The following is a 23,343-nucleotide window of genomic DNA, read 5'->3' as shown; positions in this document are numbered from 1 at the left end:
TTGTTAGGCTGCCAAAGATTATTTGTTTAAAAAAATAAAACTTGCCAGTAACAAAGAAGACAGTATAGGGATGCTGTCAAACCCCCACATTACACAAAGAAAATATACTATACCCACAATGTCCATCCCTATGACTGGTAACTATATTTTACTGATTCTCACCAGCTGAATCTCACCCATTAACCTGAAGCTGAACCTCGTTCTCCTAATTCTCAAAAGCAAGGCCTGAATATATTGCAATAAAAACTAGGCTAAAGTTCTAATTAAAATTTTTAACAAGGCTTGTGTTAAAAGCAGGTATGAAATAATTTGAATTAGAGACTAAAAGGCTGAACTGGCAAATTATTCACCTTTTGACTGAAGTTTAACAGGAAGTAATTAAATTTCCACTAATATTTTGCAATAATCTTAAGGATATAACAATACTTCAAAAGCATTCTTCAAGTTGTTACTCTAAAATGTAGATTTCACAGTTAATTATAAGATTACCTACAAATGAAGATTGGCAAATTTCACATGGATAAAAACACATTATGTAGAAATCAGTAAGTAATACTTCAGAGTTTATAATAAGGGCATACCTTCAGTCATCCTTAATTAACCACTTCTTGTATTTCAGTAGAAGTTCCTGCTAATAAATGAAAAACCACAGTATACTTAAGAATCCTAAGAGGCAACACTGTTCTCTAAGCAGAGCGTAAAATGAAACAAAACCACAGCTGGAATACTAAATTTAAATGCTATTAAACTTCTCATCTTTAATCACAATATGCATAACGACAAGGTGTTTCAAAAAGATGGACACAGTTTGAAATATCTGTATCTCTGCAAACACAAACTGCCCATGAATGAAACTGCTACAGTCCATACAGCAGGTGAAGGAAACACAGAGCACTTATTAGAAGTTTAATAAAACTTGATAGCTTATTAAACTGTTTGTAATTTTTTGTCTAACTGTAATACATTGGGTCCATCTTTCTGAAACACCCTGTATTTTAATTCTGTGTAACAGTACTGATTACACACATTGTTAATGGCTAAGCACAAGTTGACAACTGTCCAGAATAAGGATCAGTAATTCATTTATTTATTTGAACAAACAAATTCTTTGGAGCCATTCCTTGTGCGGCAACATCTACAAATAAAATATTATGCTCTAGGTTTCATTAACTGCTAGAGAGATTCACAGGCTCATAGTTCTAGTCCAGAGGAGAGATGTCAAAGGGAAAAAAAGCCCAAGAACTCAAAGATGCAAACAAGGGAGATTAAAAAGAGAATTACCAGTAAGAAAATGAGAAAAAAAAATGGCAAAAGAAAAACCTTCAGCTATTAACGACGGCATGCAGCTGACCTCAATCAAAAAGACAACACTTCCAAAAAAAAAAAAAAAAAAAAAATCCAGAGGTGAATGTTTAGTACATTAAAGTTTTATTTGAAAAATCCCTCACATTGTTTTTTCCATTTTAGAAAGGAAGAGCACAAAGTCAGCAACAGAACTTCCTTCAGACCCTGGTCTGTTAAATGCAGGCAGTTCCCAGAGGACATACAAAGCCTCACTGAAGCCAAAGGAAGGGCACAGAGAGATGGTAAGTTTAACCACCTGGTGTTAAATGAGTGGTTCTATAGTCTAGAGAGCTAAAGGGAGGTTATCGCGGAAGAAAACGCAAGAGAACAAAACTCTCCTATACCTGTTTTATATTTATAGTATAAATAACATTAATCATTACACCAGCATCACTTTTTCACTTTCTTCCTTAGACAAGAAAAAAAAAAGTTCATTAACTAGAATCCAGTACACCTCAGACCTAATGAGTACCAAGATAGCCCGAAACATCAGGCATGCCAGAAGAATCACAGAATGTTAGGGATTGGAAGGGACCTCAACACATCATCTAGTCCAAGGGGTTGGATTCATCTTGACACTACTGCAGACAGTTATCTTAGTCCACAGACACAGTAAAAAAACAGAAAGTTCCACTTTTCTAAAACTTTCCTAATCTCTGATCATTATATTGTTTCCCACATTCTTAGTGCCATTGCCAACTCTCTGGATTTGTTCCAGACTACATGCACACTTACTATCAAATATTTATTTTTAAACATCACAAAGTTCAAAGGCAACCCTCATCTTTGGTATTGCCAGCTCTTGTGATTTATAATAATTTCAAAGCAATCCTCAAGACATTGATGTTCAAACGTGTGAGATTACAAGATTTGATGAACTAAAAAACTGAACCATAGAATAGTCTGGGTCGGAAGGGACCTTCAAAGGTCATCTAGTCCAACCCCCTGCAATGAGCAGGGACATCTTCAACCAGATCACATTGCTCAGAGCCCTGTCCAGCCTGGCCTTGAATGTCTCCAGGGATGGGACATCCACCACCACCTGTTCCAGTGTTTCACCACCCTCATTGTAAAAAATGTCTTCCTCATGGCCAGCCTGAATCTCCCCTCTTCTAGTTTAAAACCATTACCATGGACCACTCAGCTCCAGAACACTGATGATCACAAAGAACTTCTAACCTAGTATACAACGTTACATACGACTACACAAAACCATCCAAGAAACAGCTTAACAAAATCACGTATATTTTATCAATTTGCACCAACAAATACATCATATGATGTGACGGAACAGCTCCAGCATTTTCAGAGAAAGAAATGAAGGTTTTTTCATGTGACAATAAAAATAAATAAATCATATAAATCAAGGGCAAATCACTTCAACAATGCCTCCAGAGACATTATATTAAGTAATAAACCTCCTGAAGCATCAGTTGATAGAACTCAGGTACTAACAGATCTGCAAGGGTGAGCATTTCCACTGTCAATCACACTAAAGCTGCAATCACACAGGTTTAGCAAGACCAGCATTTCAATCTCTAGCTGCAAGGTTAGAAGACAAAGTCCCGAGGTCAGGCATCCCATCTCCCTACACAGAGCCTGGAGGAACTCTGTTAGCCAACAGGAGTGACTCACAACAGCTGAACAATATATGTGACCTAGCAAGGTGCTGGAAACAGCCAACCAAAAACTCTACGGTAGAGTGCTGGTCCATGTGTGAATTTGCAATGACCACCAGTCACTGACGCAGCAAGGAGTCCTGCTGTAAGGACTCTGATCTCCATTCATAGCACATGACGCTCACCCTTACAGCGAGCTTCAAAGCATGTTCTCGTCAGGAGGGAGGACAGGAGCCGCTGCTGCCCTTAAGGACAAGATGGTTGAGAACAACAGGAAGAAGCTAAAGTGTCCGTAGCGGGGTCAGGTCCATGGCCGCTCTGCAGGATCGAGCCCGGTGGGCAGCTAACACCATGGGGCCCCAGGTGTGCCACCCAAAGGGGAAGAGCGCCCTGGGGGGAGGTCTCGGGAGGACTCCCGGAGCTCGGCCCGGGCCTCAACACGCGCGAACACACGCGGTGGGGCCTACAGCCCCTGCAACCCCTGCTGCTGACGGGCCGGCAGGCCGGACGGACCCTACGGGCACCTCCCCCCGCGCGGGAAGCCCTCCAGCGGGCTCCCCGCCGCGCCCCATCCCGCACGCCACGCCGCCCCTCGCCCCGTCGCCCTGACCTACGGACCTGTCCCAGCTGCTTCGGGCCCCAACGGAACCCAACCGCCGCAGCCGGCACCCTGGATCGCGGGGAAGCCGCCGCTCAGGGCCGCAGCCCAGCCCAGACCTCCAGCCACTCCCTCCCCGCCGCCGGGGACGACGGGTGCCACGGCGTCCCCTCTGCCCGCCACAATAGGCAACCTCACCGAGCCCCAGCACCAGAGCTCACCGCCTCGCCACGACGCGGCCTGCCCGGCCGCGCTCGCCTAATGCGGAAGCTGCGCCCCAAGCCTCGCCGGCGGGAAAAGGAGGCGCCGACCCGACCCGCCGCGCCGCTGACTACAGCTCCCAGCGGCCGGAGCGGCGATGCGCACGCGCTCTGCGCCACGCTGGCTCCGCCACGCTGGCTCCGCCTCGCGCTGCCACGTCCCCGCCAGCGGTGCGTCGCGGGGCAGCGCGCGCGGTTGTGTGGTTCTCGTTCTCCTGCGCTGCCGCCGCGCGCCTGTTCGGCCCCCCCGCCGGGGGCGGCGCGTGCTGCGGCCCCAGGCGGGAGAACCGTGCTCGCACAGCTCGCGCCCTGCCCCCGAAACGGCGGCAGCGCGCGGCAGGACGCCGCTGTGCCACGCGGTGCCACGCTCTGCCACGCTGGCGCCACGCTGGCGGGCGGCCGCGGGGACACGCGGTGGAGGGTGGGGCGGGATAACGGACTCTGCCCGGCGCGGGGGAGCAACTCCCTTCCGCCATATTCCTGGGCGCTGGTGGGGCTGCCCTTGCAATGCTGTGTTCAGTTTTGGGCTCCCCACTACAGGAAAGACATTGGAGTGCCGGATTAAGTTGAAAGGACGGCTGCGAGGCTAGTGAGGGGCCTGGAGCCAAAGCCTTTATGAGGAGTGGCTGAGGCAACTAGGGTTGTTTAGTCTGGAGAAAAGGAGGCTGAGGAGAGACCTAATCACTTTCTGCAACTACCTGAAAGGAGGTTGTAGCATGGAGGGTGTTAGTCTCTTCTCCCAAGTAGCAAGTGATAGGACAAGGGGAAATGGCCTCAGGTTGCACCAGGGAAGGTTTAGATTGGATATTAGGAAATAAATTGATCATGGGAAGGGTTGTTAAGCAGTGCAACAGGCTGCCCAGGGAAATGGTGGAGCCACCATCACTGTAGGTATTTAAAAGATGTATAGATAAGGCTCTCACGAACATGGTTGAGTGCCCAAATTAGGTTATTGTTGTACTCGATCTTGCAGGTCTCTTCCAACCAAAATGATGCTATGATTCTTTATCACTAGCTGACTCCTGTCACATTACACCTGCGCAACCCACCATTTTCAGGGATGTCAACAGCCCCTCTGCCTATCAGGGAGAAAAAGAGAGGAGGCGCTCTTGGAGAGCACAGCTCCAGCCCCATGATGGCCCAAGCAGGGCAAGGAGGCTGTGCAAGAGCAGAGGGAGAAGCCCCGTGGCCTCTGCTGAGGGTAGCGAGAGGAAATGGTGGGCACAGCCCAGGCAAAAGGGGAGAAAGCAGCACAGCTGGGGACAGCAACACCACCTGAACTGTTAGTAACACCCTCTGCAGTTTTTAGGCCCTTTTTGTCTTTTACTGCCTGCCAATCAAGCCTAGAGGTCTGGGAGCCCTTGCTGGCCGGCACAAGCCCCAGCTGCTGGCCCAGCCCTGGTTTTGGCAGAGCCTGGGCCATTCTAGTGCTGCTGGTGGGGTGGCCTCTTGGCGGCTGGAGAAGACTCCTCAGGGCTGCCGGCCCTCCTCCTCGGGGCTCGCCGTGGCTCCCCCCGGGGAGCGTTCCCTGCCCCGGCTGGCAGAAGATGGACCTGGTGCAGCCTCCTCCTGGGGCTCTTGCTGCTCCCAGGCGATGGGAAGCAGGGCAAAGGGAGGGCTGCTGGGACCCCCAAGCAGGACAGCTGCTGAGGTGCTGGGCCAGTCGCCCACGTTGTCTCCTTCAGGGCTTCTGAAGGGAGCTGGGGCAGGCATGGGAGACCGTCCTTGGGAGGCAGAGGGGCCGGGGGCAGCCCCAGGGCTGCTCTCCCGCTCCCAGGCAGCACAGCCGTCCTCCAGGCTCAGCAGACGGTGGGCCTCCCTGCTGCAGCGTTGCATGGCCACGTCAATAAGCTGGTGCACAAATGTCGCCGGGTGGTTTTGGAGGGTGGATCCCAGCAGCTGGACCACGATATCTTCATCCAGCCCAAAGAAGACCAGGAGGGGACTGATGGGGTCCTTCACTGTGGCTGCCTGTGAAGACCGGGTCCCAAATAGCTGTCCCAGCTCCTGATGCACCCAGGTCAGCAGGGGCTGGAGGAGAGTTGGGTGTTCCCAGAAAAGGGATGCCCAGCTGATGGGCTGGAGGCCACCCAGAGGAGCCCTGGGCACCATCCCCACAGGCTGTGGTGTTGTGCTGCTGTCAAGATTTAAGGCAAGGTGGCAATAAACCATGGCAGACGCTCCCTGTTATCCCCTCACTTCCCGCCACCCCTTTCCTTTAGATCGGAAAGATGATAAGAAAGAGAAGGGGAAACGAAGAGAGACTTAAAGTTGGAGAGTTTTAAAGGGGTTTACTGATGCTACTAATAAATAGAGAATATATATACAAAATATACAAAACCAATCTTGAATGCTCGATGTGGAGCTGGCGTCACTCCAGCAGCAGGAGCTGGGCGTGCGGAGCTGGCGGCTCCGGCAGCTGCAGCTCAGGGTCCTGGAAATCATGGGCAGGACTGCACAGCAAACCAGAAACTGGTTGCAGGGATGCAGGGCCTGAGGGCTGTAGATCACAGGCAGACAGACAAGGTCCTCTCTAGATGCCGGCCATGGTCAAAAAGAGCATGACCCTCGTGATCACCCTCTTATATAGGGGGTGTGACGGTTATGGGTTGGAATACCTACTTGACCCTCAGTTGGTCAGTTCTAGTCACCTGTTCCATCCACCCCTCCTCAAACACGCCCCCCTCACAACGGAACGTGGGCAAACTTACCGGTCTTTCTTGGCTACCATAGTAATAACTCTAAACATGAGCTTCTTCAGCATTCTGTTGTTCTTCCAATCAGCACTGAGTACAGCATCCTACGAAAAAAAATATGCAGGCTAAAACTCAGAAAAGTACAGCCACCTAGAAGAACTTAGCTGAAAGAAAAATCACTGAAACAGAACTGGTCTTGTTTTTAGCACAACCAGGCCAGCTGCTGCTGGGCTGTGCGCAGCTGGATGGCCAGGAGCTCCTTCTGCCTGGTGGCCAACAACCGTGCTGCAGGTTGAGGGATGACATGGTCCTCAAAGTCGCTGTCTCCTCGCACTGAGTGCCAAGACGGAAAGGATCCTCCTCTTGCAGAAGGGGCACTCAGGTTTGCTCTGTGCCCACTGCAGGATGCATATGTAGCAGAATTGGTGGAGGTGTGCATCACGCTCAGGAGGCTGGCATGGCTGCAGGACAGTCATCCACGCTTCTGCTGCTGGGGAAAGTATGGACCAAGTCCTCTTGGTGGCCATTTCTGGCCGCATGAGAAACCAATATGAGTGGTGACAGCAATGCCAACCTCATTGTTAGAAACACCAAGCCTATTTCTGTAGTTTTCATACATTTATTGTATTATTTGATCATTAGTCTCTCAGTCCCCTTGGGGGCCGGCACAAGCCCCAGCTGCTGGCCCAGCCCTGGTTTTGGCAGAGCCTGGGCCATACTAGTGCTCCTGGTGGTGTGGCCTCTTGGCAGCTGGAGAAGACTCCTCGGGGCTGCCGGCCTTCCTCTTTGGGGCTCGCCGGGCCCTCCCAGGGGAGCACGGGCTGCCCCGGATGGGAGTGGAGGCCGTGGGCCCAGCCTCCTCTGGGTCCTCCCGCGGCTCCTCTGGCTCCTCCTGTAGCTCCTCTGGCTCCCTGTGGGTGGGGACGGGGACAGAGCGGGTGCTGCTGGGACCCCCAAGAAGGGCAGCCGAGGAGGTGCTGGGGAGCTCTTCTGCCTCTGATCTGTCAGGGCTGCTGGAAGGGGCTGGACTGGGGGCAGGAGAGCCCCTTTGGGAGGCAGCAGGGCCGGGAGCAGCTTCGGGGCTGCCCTCCCGCTCCTCGGCAGCCCAGTTGTCCCTCAGGTCCATCCGGCGTTGGGCCTCGTTGCTGCACCGCGCCACCACGGTGTCAATCAGCTGGCGCACAAAGCTGACCGTGTGCGGGCCCAGGGCAGCCCGCAGCAGCTGGCACAGGGCTTCCTCATCTGGGCCAAAGAGTCTCAGGTTGCACATGACCAGCCTCTGCACTGATGCCTCTTCCTGGCGGGCACCCTCGAAGATCAGCCGCAGCTGGTGTCGCAGCCAGAGCACCAGGTGCCGCAACAGAACTGGGTGCTGCCGGAAGAGCAACGCCCAGATGTGGGGGTGGAGGCCGCCCACAGGGGCCCTGGGTACTGGCCTCACAGCTGATGGCTGGGATGCTGCAGGGCCATGGAGATTGTGGGCGTCTCGGTGTCCAGGAGCTCCTGTCAAGTGGGTGACAACGGATGGTGCTGCAGGTGGAGGGATGACGTGCTCCTGAAAGTCGTTGTCCCCTTGCACTGAGTGTATGATGGAGTGGATCCTCCTCTTGCAGAGGGGGCACTCAGGCTTGCTCTGTGCCCACCGCAGGATGCATGTATAACAGAATTGGTGGAGGCATGGCATCACGTAGCTGGCCTCCTCCCAGCTGTCCAGGCAGATGGGACACCGGTTGTGCTGCTCCGTGGCCATGCTGTCCACTTGCTGCGGTGGGCTCGGGGGAGCTGGGGACGTGGAGCTGCTCCCTCGCACCGGTGCTGCAGCAGCCGCTGTTGTGCTGGAAAAGGAAGAGAGGCCACGGTTACTGGCTGGCCCGGGGAGGGGTGGAAGGAATGCCCAGGTTCCTCCAGAAGGAAACTCTCCCAGCTCCCCGGGGTGAGGTGTCCCTGCCCAGTTCACCTCTGCTGCTGCGAGCTGTCTCCTGGGTGCCCCGGCTGCCTGAACCTGGCAGGGCCGGGGAAGATCCTCCTGTGGCTCTGGGGTTGTGCACTGAGAGCTGCAAGAACAACTCCCCGAGCACAGCACCAGCACCGACAACAGCCTCGCTCAACACTCCAAACCTCGCAGACTCGCTTGGCTGGAGTGCGGTCACAAGACGGCTGGGTGAGACTCAGCGCCCGGATATAAGCAGTGAGGGGTCAGAATTGATTGCTTGGGAATGTCATAGTCCACCACTAGGTGACATCAGAACCCACCACTGAGGGGCATCACTGTCCAGCGCTTGGGGACACCATGACAGACCATCTTTGCCCGCAGCACTCACCCAGCAGCACTGAGGCCCCAGCACGCGTGTCTGGGGTTGCCACAGAGCCGCTGCCCACTCCGTTCCCCCATCTCTTGTCTTGTGCTCGGCATCGGTGTTTCACGCCAGTCACCGAGGCCTCGGCTGTGTCTTACCAGGGCCCCATCAGGTTGCTTTGGTCAGGACAGGCGTCTCCAGGCCCATATGGCAAGAGAGGTTCACTTGGTCAAACCTTGTGCCTCCCTGGAAGGCTGCAGGAGAACGACCCACAGGCTCTCCCCACAGCCCAGCCCCACTGGCCAGCCTCCCACGGGGGCTCAGAGGCAGCACTTGACTCACTCTTGCCCGTCTTATTCTATTTTGTATCATATCCAGAGTGGGAGCGTAGGCAGGGGTGCTTTGCTCAGCACTCTTCAGGCCTCATCCAGGCACTACATTATCTTTGCAGTCCCAGACAGGAGATACTATACACTGGAAACACCCATCCACTGGGGGAGTCACCTTGTCATACAACGAGATCAGGCTGGTCAAGCAAGAACTGCCTTACATACACCCATGCTGACTGTGCCTGGTCACCTGCTTGTCCAATATGTGCTGCGTGATGGCACTCAGGATCACCTGTTCCATTATCTTCCCTGGCACCAAGGTCAGACTGACAGGCCTGTAGTTCCCCAGATCCTCCTGTGGCCCTTCAAGTAGATGGGCATTACATTTGCTAACCTCCTGTCAACTGGGACCTCCCTCGTTAGCCATGCTTGTTTATGTCCTGTTTGTACTTTGTTTACTGGCTTTTTAATGGTTGACCCAAGGCTACTCCACTGAAGAGGGGAAGTGCCTTGCTTCTGGCAACTCAGCTCCCCATCCTTCTCAAAGCTTTAAGCATTCAAGAGACAGCCTCGAAAGAATCAGCCCGTTTACAGAATCATAGTCCAGTTTACAGACAGTAATCATAGAAGTTCAGCAGTTAAAAATCAGCCTTGATCTTCCAGGAAGCATCTCATGAACTACTTGCCTTCTGTATGAGGGAAAATAAAATGTTAACACGTTACTTGGTGGTCCAGCATGGGCAGGCACAACAGTTTTATATTTCCCATCCTATTTCAAGATCCATCCTAAGCAAATGAGAAACAAAGGAAAACATTTCAAAGCATTTCCCATCTTTCATTAGAAACTTTATTACATTAACCTGCAAGTATGAGAAGTGAAATAAATGGTAGTGAAGGACAGAGGGATGAACGTCAGTCATCTTTGGAAAATAGATATATTTTCACAACAAAACACTTTTTTGTTACAGCTAAGAAAAAAAGCCAGGCATACTTGAAAGGTTTTCTTTAAAAATATATTACAGATCAATCATATCAAAGTGAAGTCCTCTGGGCTAAAAAACTGAATAGAGAAGAGATAGGTTCAGTGCTCTAGCACTAGTGTGAGTGTACCAAATGACAGGATTTTCTGTACAGTAATTAATGAACATGCACTCATTTGTTTTCAGTCATTTAAACTACTATATATACAGTCTTTAATAGAAAGCATTTTTGTCAAAATTAGCTCTGTATTCTTCACTCTGGACTTTAGAGCTCCAGTATAAGGATTATTATTCAGAAACATACCTAATAAAAAAGTGGGAGTCACAGTACTTGGAAAATCCAGTATGTTCTAAAAAACACATTCCTCACTTTTGATTTTGTTTTATCCTAACTTCACTTCAATATTAACTTGACTCTGCAGATTGTCTCAGCAGAAAGTATGAGTACAAAGTATTCTTTCCCATGTGCATCTCCAATCCAAATTTACGGGAGTCCTCTGGGAATATCAAGATAAGGACAAAGTTTATGTGTAACAGTGTGTTGTGATGAAAAATCTTTGATACAGTAAAAAGCCTTGAGGTTCATTATGCTTCTAAATGACCAGAATTAATATGCCTGCATTATTTAAAAGCTAAAGTTTATGCTCACTACGTATTTTAAAATCAGGTATTAACACTGTGCGGCTTTTTGCACTTTATTAAACTGCTAACAGGTTGCTAAGGGATAGCTAGCTCCATTTCAATGCTATGTTTCTCACTGTTGTCACAGAAACATACAGAGGCAAGGCATCTCTTTCCGTTCCCACCTGTAGGGAACCCAATTCTCTGAGTAGGTGGCATTCGTTAACATTATTGTCCCAACTTGCTTATTAAGTTCTCACCACAATGTAGTATGCACGTTCACAAATATTTAAGTTCCCTAAAGAGCATACTGGGATGTAGAAAAAGGGCTATGTGACAGTCATGAGGATTGCTTTGGGGATCTCTTAAATTGACAGCAGATTGTACTCCAGAGCAAGCCTTCCCAGCAGTACAGGAGGCAGCAGGACTGGTCACGGAAATCCCAGGTGCTTTTTTGCTCTGGAAAGATACACGGCTGTCATTTAGCAAGAATGTATGACCCCTGCATGAAATCTGTTTTCTGAGTGTCTACCAAGGATCATTCACTGAAGTAAATTCACAAGTCGTTTACCTGATCTGTATGTATCGTAAATCTGGCTTGGATGCAGACATTGCTTTTGCTGACTACACAGCAGGAGTTCTGCCCACATCTAGAAAGACGGACTTTGGTAATATGTCTATATAGAATATGCACAATAGGCAGAATTATCAGAAACTCATCTGTTTTCAGGAGTATTTGGCTGAATGCAACACTTGAGAATATGTGATAGACTCAAAAGTTTCAAACAAATATAATTTATTCAGCTCTTCATTTTTCCTTATAAAGAGAACTGTTTATGTTATGAAGGTTAATTTAGCTGGTGATCTCCAAAGTTTACACAGAGTAAGAAAATAATTTTTTGTGAGCTCACAATTGCTAAATACAGCATTTGCTATTCATGGCTTCAGAGAAGAAAGGTTTTATTTTAAAGTCTCTTTCACACAGTACAAACACGTGTATATACCAGTAGCACTACATGTTATCTATACACACACAAACCCAATCAATACTTTGTCTTACGGAGGGATTCAATGGTAACTGACTTTTGAAGTCTTGTCGTTAATTTCTGTACTTGCAAAATCCAAAACTAATCAAATCATTTATTGCAAGGATATACAAGAAATGCCCAAGGAATTGCAAACAGACAGTGCTCATGGCCAGCAAGAACCAAGGATATTCTGGGGCACTTACACAGGCACATACTTTCCCAGGCTTGAGCATGTCCACAACAACATCTTCAGATGCAGATCTCTCATTTGTCACCACTTCAGTGACAACAAATAAAAGCAAATTTTATTTCCATTTCAGCTCTGGAGTTCCTTTTTAAAAGGCTTCCAGAAGTTCTTTCAGTTTTTCCTCCAGTTAATCCTCTGCCACATTTAGTATTCCAAAGGCAACTGGCTGAGATTTTCTTAGGAATCTATCAGTGCTGTCACAGTAGCGGCCATTCCTTGTCTCAGACTGTATTGCAGCCCTGACTTCAAGATAAAAACGGTCTTGGCACTCCCTGGGCTAAGCCAGACGGCAAATGTACCAAGCTCTTGACCGATCAACTGCCCTTTGCATTGTTAGGGCGTGTCACAGGTCTCATGTGCCAAAATGGGACCCTAACACAGAAAGAAGACGACTAGTGCCTGCCGTTACATGCCATGGGATGCAACCGTCTGTATCCTTTCCTCATCAATCGGGGATATACCGAGCCTCAAGGCAATCTATTCGCAAGAAGCTGCAGAGTTTCCACCAGGGCAGGGTGAAAAAGCCTGTTTTGTTGATGTTACAAGCATGTTAGTGGGTAGCATCACTGGCAGCAGCAGCAGCTGGAGGTCATACTGCGACATAATGTTTACGTTCCTAAAGGTAACTTTCCACTGAAAGAGAATGTCGGGTCCCTATCAACCATTAAATTTTTAGGCCGATGTGTCTGAGGGACAATTTTGCTTCAATGGATGGATACCTTGACAAATTTAATTTCCACTGAAATGTGCAGCTCGTAACAGACTGTTTTGGAGGGAGATAAAGGAGCTTTTTGGAAAGATGGACTCCATCCATACAGTCAACAGAATAAGCTATACATAAAAGAGGGACCGTTTTTTATTTCTGCATTCCTGTTATTATCCTAGACAAAAACACCTTGAGTTTTTTTTCGCAATTAATTAATCAACTGTGATGTATTAGCTAAACACCTCTGACAGACATCAGTATGACATGAATTCTTACTTTAATCCTCTCCCTCTGCCCAGAGGTCCCTTTCATCAGACAAAATAAAGGCCAGTTGGCAAAAATGCAAAATAAATGGACATGGTGAAGAATATTTTTGCACTGACAAGCTAGATCTCTAGAAACACAGACACACGGTGTAAAAATGGAGACACAAGTTAATGAAGACTGGGGGGTACATGTGTCACATTATTAGCAATGCAAAAGACCAGCTTAAGCATGTGTTTCCCTACATCAACTATAAAAAAGAAAAGGTGCTTTTTTAGCAAGTATGCACAGAGATTGCTTAGTTATTTCTATGAAAAAAAATCAGAGCACTTTACTATTTTTATCCTATATTACAGTCATTATTACTACCTGTTTATAAAATGTAAACCTTTCCTTGCAATTAAGATTTACAGCAGTCATCACCTTTGTCCACTCCTTATATAATCAGTCCATGGTGTCAAAAATAAACTGATTGAATTGACATATTTTATGAAGCAATTACTGATATGTTATGGATTATTAGTTGTGTATGGCAGAAACAGTAGTCAGAACTGCAACATATGGAGTTGACTGTAGCGAAAGATTTGTTGAAGGCTGGTGCTGGGTCTCCAGTACCAAGAGATCTTGAGGCATCATACAATATTGATGTATGCAATGCTTTCATCTCCAAAACTATTCAAGCAAAGTACACACACCACCAGTAATGGACAAAAAAAGCCTGATGGTGCATTTCCCAAACAGCTCTAGTATTGTGCTTACTTATCCCCAGCAGGTCTTGTTTCTTAATATGTCCTGACTAAAGATCAGAATGGAAGGTAAAATTTGGCAAAGCAGTTTCTCTTCTACAAAACTAGTGAATCGGATTACCTGTATGAAGTGGTATTTGGTAAACTGCACTGTCCTGGGAATATTTCTGTTCTGAAACATGACAAACGTGAAGTCTATATTTAAAGTCACTGAAATGGGATGTTATCAAAACTGATCTGCTAACTAATATGTTTAAGCCACTATATTACAGTATAAATGTGTTGCATACCTGTTTCTATAAAACTCACTGCCACGAAAAAAAAGAATTATCAGGATCCCCAGAGTGTGGCATTTGTCCATCTGTCACTTGTATATACAATACAAACCTCATGCTGAGATTCTGTTTAATGTACAGCAATTGTCTGCTGGACAGATTAGGAGCCAAATACGATGTTAAACCTTAGGGAGGAGCACAACCATGCCACTTTGCCCCTTGAGAGTCCCACTGTGCTACACATCAGCTTTTGGGGTCATTCACTGCTGACCTCCTTCGGAGAGGCTGTGGGGCTATCTCGAACTGGTAGCAAATCATAATGGCATGGAATATGGCTGTTTTTTGGAAGATCGTAAGGATCCTGGCTGAAACGTCCACCGCTGCTGAATGCTCCCTGGACAACACTCACCGTAGGTTCTGTGACAAAAGAGAGCACATACAAGAAACACTAGAAGCGGCAAACAGAAGGCAAAGACTGTCTTTCATTTCAGTGTGCATGACAAAATATCCTCTCCTTTCTGCTTCAATCTAATGATTGAGTGCTGAAACACAGGCATAGCAACAAAGGCTGATATTGAGGTGTTTTGGCTTCACACTAGGTTACACCAGCGGGCTTGCATCAGTGCCCTGCCATGAGCGTATCTACTGACAGAAGCAAGTGGACCAGCATCTGTTCGTTTTGTGTGGACAAGCTAAAAGAAAGCCCAAATTTGGGGCTTTTAATAAAGATTTTATAAAAATCCTCAGAAACACAACGGAGATATTGATAGATTTCAGAGGAATCTCTAATAGGGGACAGAAAAGGAAAATGGTATCCTATGACATGTGACATACACTTTATTCCATTCCAGAGACCATTAGGTTAACTACCATTCTACAAGACCTGAAAGTTTTCTGTAACTACAGCAGCTACAGTAATACAGTAACTAGATGGGGCACATGTGAACGAAATTGTATGTCTGTGGGTGAAGGTGCTGCTTTTTTTCTGGTCAGGAAGAGGAAACATGTCTTTTGTCCCTCTCATAGACTTACTCCAGCTGCGTTCAGTACTTAACAGCCTAATGTAGAGTTGAATTACACTGCAACCAAATGCTAAGTTCATATGATGCTGTTCTTTAAAGAAAGCCTTTCAAATCGGGGCAATTCAGAGGTACGTCTAGGTTACAGAACACAGATGAAGGTATTTCACTCTGTTCTTGTGAATTACACCACTTAGCTCAAAAGAATGAGATTGTTGTTACAGCCTTTGAACAGAAAATAAAATCTGAATGCATCATCATTTTTTTCAGTGTTTTTTCATGTGTTTGATTAAACGGGTCAAAAGATTAAAAAGTCATGTGTTCTTGGTTCTTAGCCTTCAACATTCAAAGTAGATGTTGTACTTACCGACTTCATAAACATTCTTATTGGCAGAAGTAGAGCCAGCGATCTCAGCGTAGGGGGAGTCCCTGCGTGCTGGTGATTTCATTTCAACATATCCACATTCTGAACTTTTTGGTACAAGAGCCGGTGGGTCTTTTATAGTAGCATATGGATTCTCAGAACTACTCAGTGAGCAATTACTTAAATTGTATTCTGAATTCTTCACTAGATCTGCAGAAAGGAAAAGCATCTATTTCTCTCAAGCATGCTACATCCTATGGACATTGCTACTTAACACAGTATTCTTTTCTTTTGAGTTCTAAAAAGTCACTCATAAATTAATATCTAAACGGAAACCAGTCCTAACACTTCAACATCGTTACACAGCAATTAATGAAAGCACCTTTACTGCCCTGCTCTTTCACAGTATTGGTCTTGCCATCAGAAAATTCCTGTTGCAAAGTCTGAGTACCTTCAATTCTGGGTAAAATAGTAGCTAGCATTAAATACAGATAATGTGTAGAATCAGTTTTTAAGAGGCACTTCGGAATACTTTCTGCCCTTCCAAGTGCTGAACTCAGGACACTGTTAAAATAAGTGATCTAAGCTTGCTCCCAGTAGCAATGTCTAGGCAGATGGTAAGGTGATTTTTAGGGATGGTTTAGCTGGTACAAGGTCTGAATACGCAGCCACACTAGAAGAGTAACCAGCTTTTTACAAGATTCTGTAATGCGCACGTAGGAGAACTGAAAAGGAATCATCACATGGCTTGTCATTTCAGGATTTAACTGAAGGCTAAATAACTAGTTTAAGAGATGTATTTTCTTAAGCTGGGAAGATATTTTATGGTGTCTGTGTTACTTTGTTCTCTGTGGGTGTTTCGGGGTTGTTTTGTTTTGGTTGGTTGGTTTGTTTGTTTGTTTTGTTGCTGTTTTCTTTTTTCTTTTCTTTTCTTTTTTTTTTTTTTTTTGGTGATATGTTGTGTTATTTAAGCTTTAGAGCTGAGACTTTCTCAGCTTGTTCCCAGCCCCGGGTACCCAGCACGAGACTGACCATGGTAAACATGTCGGCGGTTCGATCACTCCTTCATCTTAATTGTTCTGTATTATACAACAGGTGACAAACCAGCTGCTTTTGCCTACATATTTAACTCACTATTCCTATGGACTTTGCCAGGCATTTTTCATTGTTTGGATGCCCAGGAATTCCAATCACTCTTGCCTCATGTAACAAAAATAGTGACACACACCAGTATAAAGTCTGATGAGAAAACTGGATCATTCAAAAGACCAGAAATATCAGCACTACCCTGAATTTCTGAAGCTTTTAATTCCTCTCTAGGTATTAATGCTTTTTTATCCTTCCCAAAGGCCTGCAGTAAATGTGGTGAAGCACTGCAGGCTCGTCGTCATGCAGTCCTATATTGACCATGCCAGTTGCAAGAGGAATTGACCCTCTTTTAAAGCTTTTCATCAGAGGCAGCATGCATCCTTACCTGTCTCACTAGGCTGAATTCAAGGGCCATGTCCCTTGTGCTCTCTAGAGCCATTTCATAACCCAGCCATTACAGAGACATTTGATGTATGTGCCACACAGGGGACTTACAGAGGCTTGTTTTGTTTTGTTTTGTTTTGCTTGGTTTATAAACCCTCTCTTCAAAAAAGAAAAACTAACAAATGAACTTCATGCATTGATTCAGTGGCTGGGAATAATTTAGTCCAAAATTATTTTATATTATCTTCACACAGAAATCAAAGATAATTTGGAAGAGTAAACTGAATATTTACATCATTTCATCTAAATAGATCAGAAAACAAACTCACCTTTCAATGACTTTCCCAAATATCCCCTATCAAGTCCAAAAGCACCTGAGAAAAATGATATAAAAAACAGAGTAGTTTTAAAATCAAAGACATGTTATTAGATATTGGTTTCCAAAGCTTTAAAAATTGCTTTGGATTTCTACCAATTTCTACCTTAGCAGATTAATTCTTTTATAAGCACTGTGAAACTGCCCAGTATAGGATACAGAAGCATTGTTACTGTTTGCTTGCAGATTTTTCAAACAGTGGTTTCCTGAATAGGGAAGGTGCTTAAGGTCATAAGGGGCCATTCAATTATCTCATTTGAGCTCACATATGTCACAGGCTGTTATGTTTCCACCAGTTACTCTAGAATGAGCCTAATAACTGCTGTTTAATTAAAGTATAATTTTTGTCTGGTTAAACCATATCCACCAGAAAGTCATCCCATCTTGACCTAAGAATCTCAGGGTATGCAAAGTTCACTCCAATTCTTGGTACTTTGCTTCCAAAGTTCATCACTCCCATTGTGTTGGCCAAGGTCACTCTGTCCCAGTTCCTTGTCCTGCAGAAATGGCCTGAACACCTAGTGCCTAAGTTTACAGCTTTGCAATTGTCTGTTAGTAACAGATTTCTCTCCCCAATAGAAACATCAGCAATGAACAATGCCTGACAACTGTCTTCAGAGACCTGGCACTTAACTTGGTCATTAATTCATTCAAATAGCTCTGATTTATATTACGGAGTGTTAATTTTTTAAACAGATTGTATTGGGGTACTATGCTAAAAGCCTCACAAAAGCCTAAAATAATTTTATCTATACAATATCTCTATAAATAAACTTCAGAGTTTCCAAGAACAAAATCATGTTATTTGAGGAGACCTAAACCAACTCATTTTATTCCCACCCATCTTTATGTATTAGATCTCATGTCAGCTGTTCTGTTGTTTTTACTAAGACTAATGCCCGGCTCACCAGCCCAGAGCGCCTCAAGTAATCCCATTTGATTTCTATAAAACCAACATACTGTCATCATTCATCCAGTCCTCTAGAATCACCCACAGCCAGCATCTCTTAGGAGTCTTAAGTACTAATGCAAATGCCCTAAGAAAATGGGAAGCTGAGCGTTAAGCATTATGACTGAAACCTTTTCTAAGAAAAAATAGATCTGAGCCTGAATTGTGGTTCGATCAAGACTGGGGGTGAGCAGGAAGAAAAAAATGATACTGCATACTGTTGTTCTGATTCCCAGAATCTGATACTGATAAGGACCAGAAATGAAGGTAATTAACCGATCTAAATTATACAGGCACTGAAAGTCCCTTTTAAGGATTTCACTGGTCAGAAATATGGTTAATGCAAACCAGCTCTTTTGGAATGCATGAGATCGGGAAAGGATGAAGAAACAGCAAAAGATGGCATCAAGCAGAATACAGCAACTCTCACCACCCAGACATTTTTCTCCTTAAGGTCTTTTAAGAAATTTTTCTCCTAAGGTCTTTTAGCAAACAGAAGGCTTAGCTTGGAAGATGCTCCTAGAATTTACACCTGAAGCAGCTCAGATGATGAGAAACTAGATCTTAAAGCACTGACACCATTTGGTGAGAATTAAACATAAAAAACAAACAAACAAAACAACCCATAATATATGCAGCCTCTACTTTATTAATAAGAATATGTACTTTTGTCAAAGCAGACCCTTATTGTACAATACCTATTGTTTTATGAAACCAATCGATAAGCAAATCTTTTTAGAAAAATAAGACAGGACTATTTTGCATCTCATGTTCTGCACTGGGCATCAGACTGATTTACCATTCCCCACAAGGAGTCACTTTTTTATTTCTAAGGGTATGGCCTTAAAGAAAGGTCAAACCCATAACCCTGAACCTCACACACAGTCTCACAAGCCTGGCATTACGCTGAGTGGAGAGACAGGGAAACATCCCTGCTTTCCCATCCATCCCAAAGGCAATGAATAACACTCACATTCTCCTCCTCTCTTTCCCCTTACCAAGCTCATTGAGGTAGCCACCATGTTTCCAGTCTGCAGGCAGTGTTCCCGTGTGGTCCATGACAGTGCCTCGTTTTCCAGGTTCCACATTTTTAAGGTTCACAAACAGCTGATTGTTTTTTGCCTATTCCAAAGAAAGATGGGTAATAAAAACTGAAACCGATGGGAAGTTGCTGAATTCCCAGGTGGCAATCAGGGAAAGCAAAAAACCACCAAATATGAAATATTAGAGGAGAAGGTAAAAGAAACCAAAGACTAATTGAGACAGAAACATCCAGATGTTTATGTTTTACCTTTGCCATGGTCAGTCGGTCCATGTTGTCGACAGGAGGTGGTGTAGTGCATTGAGTTAGAGTATGATAACTAGGGTTAGAGAAATAGTGATTGTTAGCATTTCCACCATTACTGTGAGGGATGGTTTCTGAAAAGAAAAATAAAGGACAATAAGCAACTAAAACTAACATGGCATTTCTTTCTTTGGATGTTTTTTGACAGTGCTGCACTATTTCAGAACCTGATCTAGAGTTTCTTGGAATAAAAACGTAAAAATCTTGCATTCATTTAAAGAAATTAGAGATACAGAGCAATAACTGACTAGTCATGTCCTCACTTTCAGCAAAGAGCGTTCACAAGGGTTACTTGCTAACTTCTCTTTCTGCTGTGGTCCCTTGCTCTCTTCTACCTCTGTAGTCATAGTGTTGTCCCAATATAGACACTTTTACCATCGAGTTCACAGCAACATTTTCTGGTGCTTCAAGAGAACCGCCACTTTTGCTGATACACCTCTCTTGTCTCTGGCAACTGTTTATTCTGGCTTCTTTACCTGCTGCCTTCCTTAAGAGTTGTGTGCAAAAGACAGCACTGCCTCCACTTTCAGGTACCCATTGCATCTCAACTCACATGCACTTCCACAGGCTGAACAAAACTCCTCTTTTGTTTTAGGAACATTGCTCTTTGCCTTCATTTGTTTCAAACTGGAGCCACTCTGCTCTCTGCCTCTCTACAAAATCTTGCCACAGCTAGTGAGAAATTCTGATTTGCCACATCTGTAGCAGTCTTTCTGTATTCAAGCTGTTGGCATTGAATTCAACATCTCAGTAGAAATCTTCTTTTGCCACACTCCACAGTTCTGTTTAAAAATAGGCACAGAGGAACAGAAATGTCCTTTCTGCAACTGTTTAATGCAGAAAAACATTTGAGGGTGCAAAATGTTACACAATAAAGCAAGGTATATGGTCACTTGTTCCTTACAATTGACACATTTTACCAGGGTAAGCCACCTTCAGAGTATCAAAAGCACAGATTAAAAGACTGTGATGCAGAACAAACTAAGCAGCTGTAGACGCTGGGCCAGCATCCTTCTGAACTCAGCTGAACTGTCTCTGGCAGATAAAAGGTAAGCACACAAGTCTATCATCGCATCCCACCGGTCTCGTGTGGCACTTCACCAGCACCACTGCCAGTGTGGTCTCAGGGGCCGCTCTCCTGCCAAAGGCACTTGAGATCAGAGTCTCAGCCTTCTTCTTCCAAGAGGGAAAGCCCCTCCTGCCTGTCTTTCCAGGAAGGCTTCCAAGGCAGATCTGCAGATACTCTTTTTGAAATGGAATACGTTCCTGCTCACAGCAGCCCTCACTAATGCCAAAAGCTGAAACATGCACATTCAAGCCCTGTTAGGTGCAGATTTGAACGCCTGCAGAGCTCTGCTAAAAGAGCACAAAGTCAAGACATGGAGAGAAAAAGATGTGTTCTAACTGTCACTTACCTGAAATGGTGTAATCGGCATTGATGACCCTCATAGCAGGGGTATAGGTCACTGCAGGCATATTTGTTTCTTTTCCTTTCTGCTTATGTCTGTAAATGATGAACAGCACTAGCAGGAAAAGCACAATCAGGACAAGAATGATGATGCCTGCTATGGCCCCTATCTGGTAGGAATCAGCAGGGATGGCAGCACTGGTACGGCTTAAGCTGTTCAAGTTTCCCACTATAATTACACCAGCTGAAATACAAGAAGAAATGAAAATACGTGGCATAAATTCAGAGGCTTATATGTCAGGAGCAGAAGACAGTAGTTCACTTCTAAATCTACCTGCTAATTTCACTGGATGTAATAATTCCGAAATAGACTTTGTCAGAAAGCAACGTGAAGACAGTCCTAGCCTTAAGGAATAGCATTCACCTTCTTTATATAAAGACAGATTTTCATGGAGCTGAAAAAGTAGTAACATTCTCTAGGCAAAAGCACAGTGCAGGTAAAGCAGATGCTCTGTCAGCAGCTTTGGACAGCACAGCACAGTACTGTAAAACATGTCATGCGATCTACACCTGAGAGCTTTGTTCCAATAAACTACCACGGAGGCATCTAATACTTACAAAATCTACAGAACATTTAATAGATTCAATAGAATGGACGACTTGAACACACATGCCTCATCACATTCATTTAAGGAATGAAATAAAGATGGCATTTAATACGTTAATACGATATTTATATAAAACAATTGCCATAATTTTATTGCATCTAGGCTTCACCTTGATCACACCTGGCCCCTTTCCAGCCTGGGCTGCAGTAACATGTTCCCGTGATGTGGTCGCAGGTTGAGTTGTTCAGACAGTCACATATCTGCCGGCACCCATACCCATATGTACCTGGGGGGCATTCTGCACAAAAGAAGTGCAAATAAGAATCAGGCATAGTCATTACTTCTTAAACGTGTTGGTGTTACAGATCCACAGCACCATATGCGCCACCATTTGTTTCTTTTCGTATATGGCCAGCAGATGGCAATGTCTTCTTAGTGGTAGACTTCTGTGGAAAAGATTTTGTTAAGAGAACTTCCGTGTGTGTGGGGGGGGGGGGGGAAAGAAGGAAAAGGAGAAGGAAACTGTGTTCAGAAGTTATTTTCCTTTACTGTGTAGTTGCTGCCACTAAGGCGGTGAAATAAGCAAGGAAAAACAAAAAAATAAAGGGCAGAAGACAGCGATGAAATGGACAAAATGTAAACAAAGTGCCAAAGTATAACTCACAATTGGTGAATAACACAAGTGGTGCCACAGAAATGTTCCTGGAGTCTTGATCAATTCAGACTCAAGCGGAATGTCATTCTTACATACCTTCTTCTTTTCTTGGTTACACCCACTAAAACCAGACTCTAACCACTGAAGTCAATAGCTGGGCAAAAACCATCATCCCATAATATATTTGGGCATTTTGAAATTCAAATTGGAATGAAAAGTCAGTTTTTAAAACTGACATTCAAATTCAGAAATACCAAAACACTTAGTTTAATGTTGTTAAATCATCACAATCAAATTATAGGATAAAATATAACATCTCTAAAACTTAATAATAGAGTTAGATTTGCCAAAGTATTCAAGATGATTTTTTAATATCATGGCATCAAGAGAGGATCTTAAAAAGTTTATCTTTTCCTAAACATTATTGCTCTTTTGGAGTGAAACATTAAAATCATTGGAGTAGAATAAGAAAATTTGAATAGCTAATAATTTCATGTTGCCAGCTATTATTTCATTGAAATAAACATATTCGTCTAAATAATTCAGATTTTGCTGCAACTGTATTTCCCCTAGGAAAAAAAAATCTACTACCCGATTTTTAGTGGTTCTACCGTAGATGTTGATCAGCCTTAAAAACATAACTCCTGTTGCAGCTGGGGGCTAGACCCACTGCTGAGGGAATGAAGTGTGTCTATAGGGATGTAACCTCCCCTCCCTTCTGCAACAGTGCTGCCAGGTGTGACACATGCTGTCCTGGCCCCTGCACAGCCCTTCAGAGCCAGATGCAGCTAAATCAGTCCTGGCTATAGGTAACACACAGTGTCCTCTGCCCAGGAGAAGCAAAGCCCTGTACAGGTTTAAACCTTCACAACAGCAGGTTGAGTGGGTTGGTTTGCACTGCGGTACAACGCATGAAGAGTGGGAGCACCGCTCTGCAATGTTAACAAAGGCTGGACGAACAGTTCTGTGCTTATGAGCCTGAATATTCCTCTAATGTTGTACAGCGTTACACCACCATTGATTTCAGTAGCGCTATTCTTGATATTTCTGAGTAACGAATCACAAACATACAAAAACAAAATGCCATCTCTTGCGCTTTTGTAATCCAATTGTGTTGTAAAACCACATGGCAAAGA

The 23,343-nt window shown here is 45.0% G+C and overlaps 2 protein-coding genes across 11 annotated transcripts in view; both read right to left on the bottom strand.

Annotated features, from left to right (window-relative positions):
• PRRC1 (proline rich coiled-coil 1) overlaps window positions 1-3,924 on the bottom strand; it is a 31,004-nt gene extending 27,080 nt beyond the window's left edge. The window contains exons 1-3 of one of the 10 annotated variants that reach the window (XM_065045703.1): window positions 3,783-3,840; window positions 3,149-3,203; window positions 582-631 (exon numbers count right to left, since the gene is read on the bottom strand). The gene's annotated coding sequence lies outside the window, so the exon portion shown is untranslated. Of the gene's footprint in view, window positions 1-581; window positions 632-3,148; window positions 3,209-3,581 lie in introns of all 10 variants that reach the window. The other 9 variants (XM_065045705.1, XM_065045700.1, XM_065045702.1 and 6 more) reach the window with 9 other exon arrangements.
• Window positions 3,925-9,967: 6,043 nt separating this feature from the next.
• The window catches only part of MEGF10 (multiple EGF like domains 10), a 106,531-nt gene continuing 93,155 nt past the window's right edge, over window positions 9,968-23,343 (bottom strand). The window contains exons 19-25 of the mRNA XM_065045696.1: window positions 21,722-21,850; window positions 20,952-21,188; window positions 19,483-19,610; window positions 19,190-19,313; window positions 17,196-17,240; window positions 15,397-15,603; window positions 9,968-14,427 (exon numbers count right to left, since the gene is read on the bottom strand). Coding sequence (XP_064901768.1) covers window positions 14,267-14,427; window positions 15,397-15,603; window positions 17,196-17,240; window positions 19,190-19,313; window positions 19,483-19,610; window positions 20,952-21,188; window positions 21,722-21,850 — 1,031 coding nt within the window. The 3' untranslated portion in view covers window positions 9,968-14,266. The remainder of the gene's footprint in view (window positions 14,428-15,396; window positions 15,604-17,195; window positions 17,241-19,189; window positions 19,314-19,482; window positions 19,611-20,951; window positions 21,189-21,721; window positions 21,851-23,343) is intronic.

Source organism: Columba livia, chromosome Z (genome assembly GCF_036013475.1).
Source record: "Columba livia isolate bColLiv1 breed racing homer chromosome Z, bColLiv1.pat.W.v2, whole genome shotgun sequence".
NCBI lineage: Eukaryota > Metazoa > Chordata > Aves > Columbiformes > Columbidae > Columba > Columba livia.
Note: the sequence above shows the minus strand (reverse complement) of the source record. Positions and strands in the feature narration are given on the sequence as shown.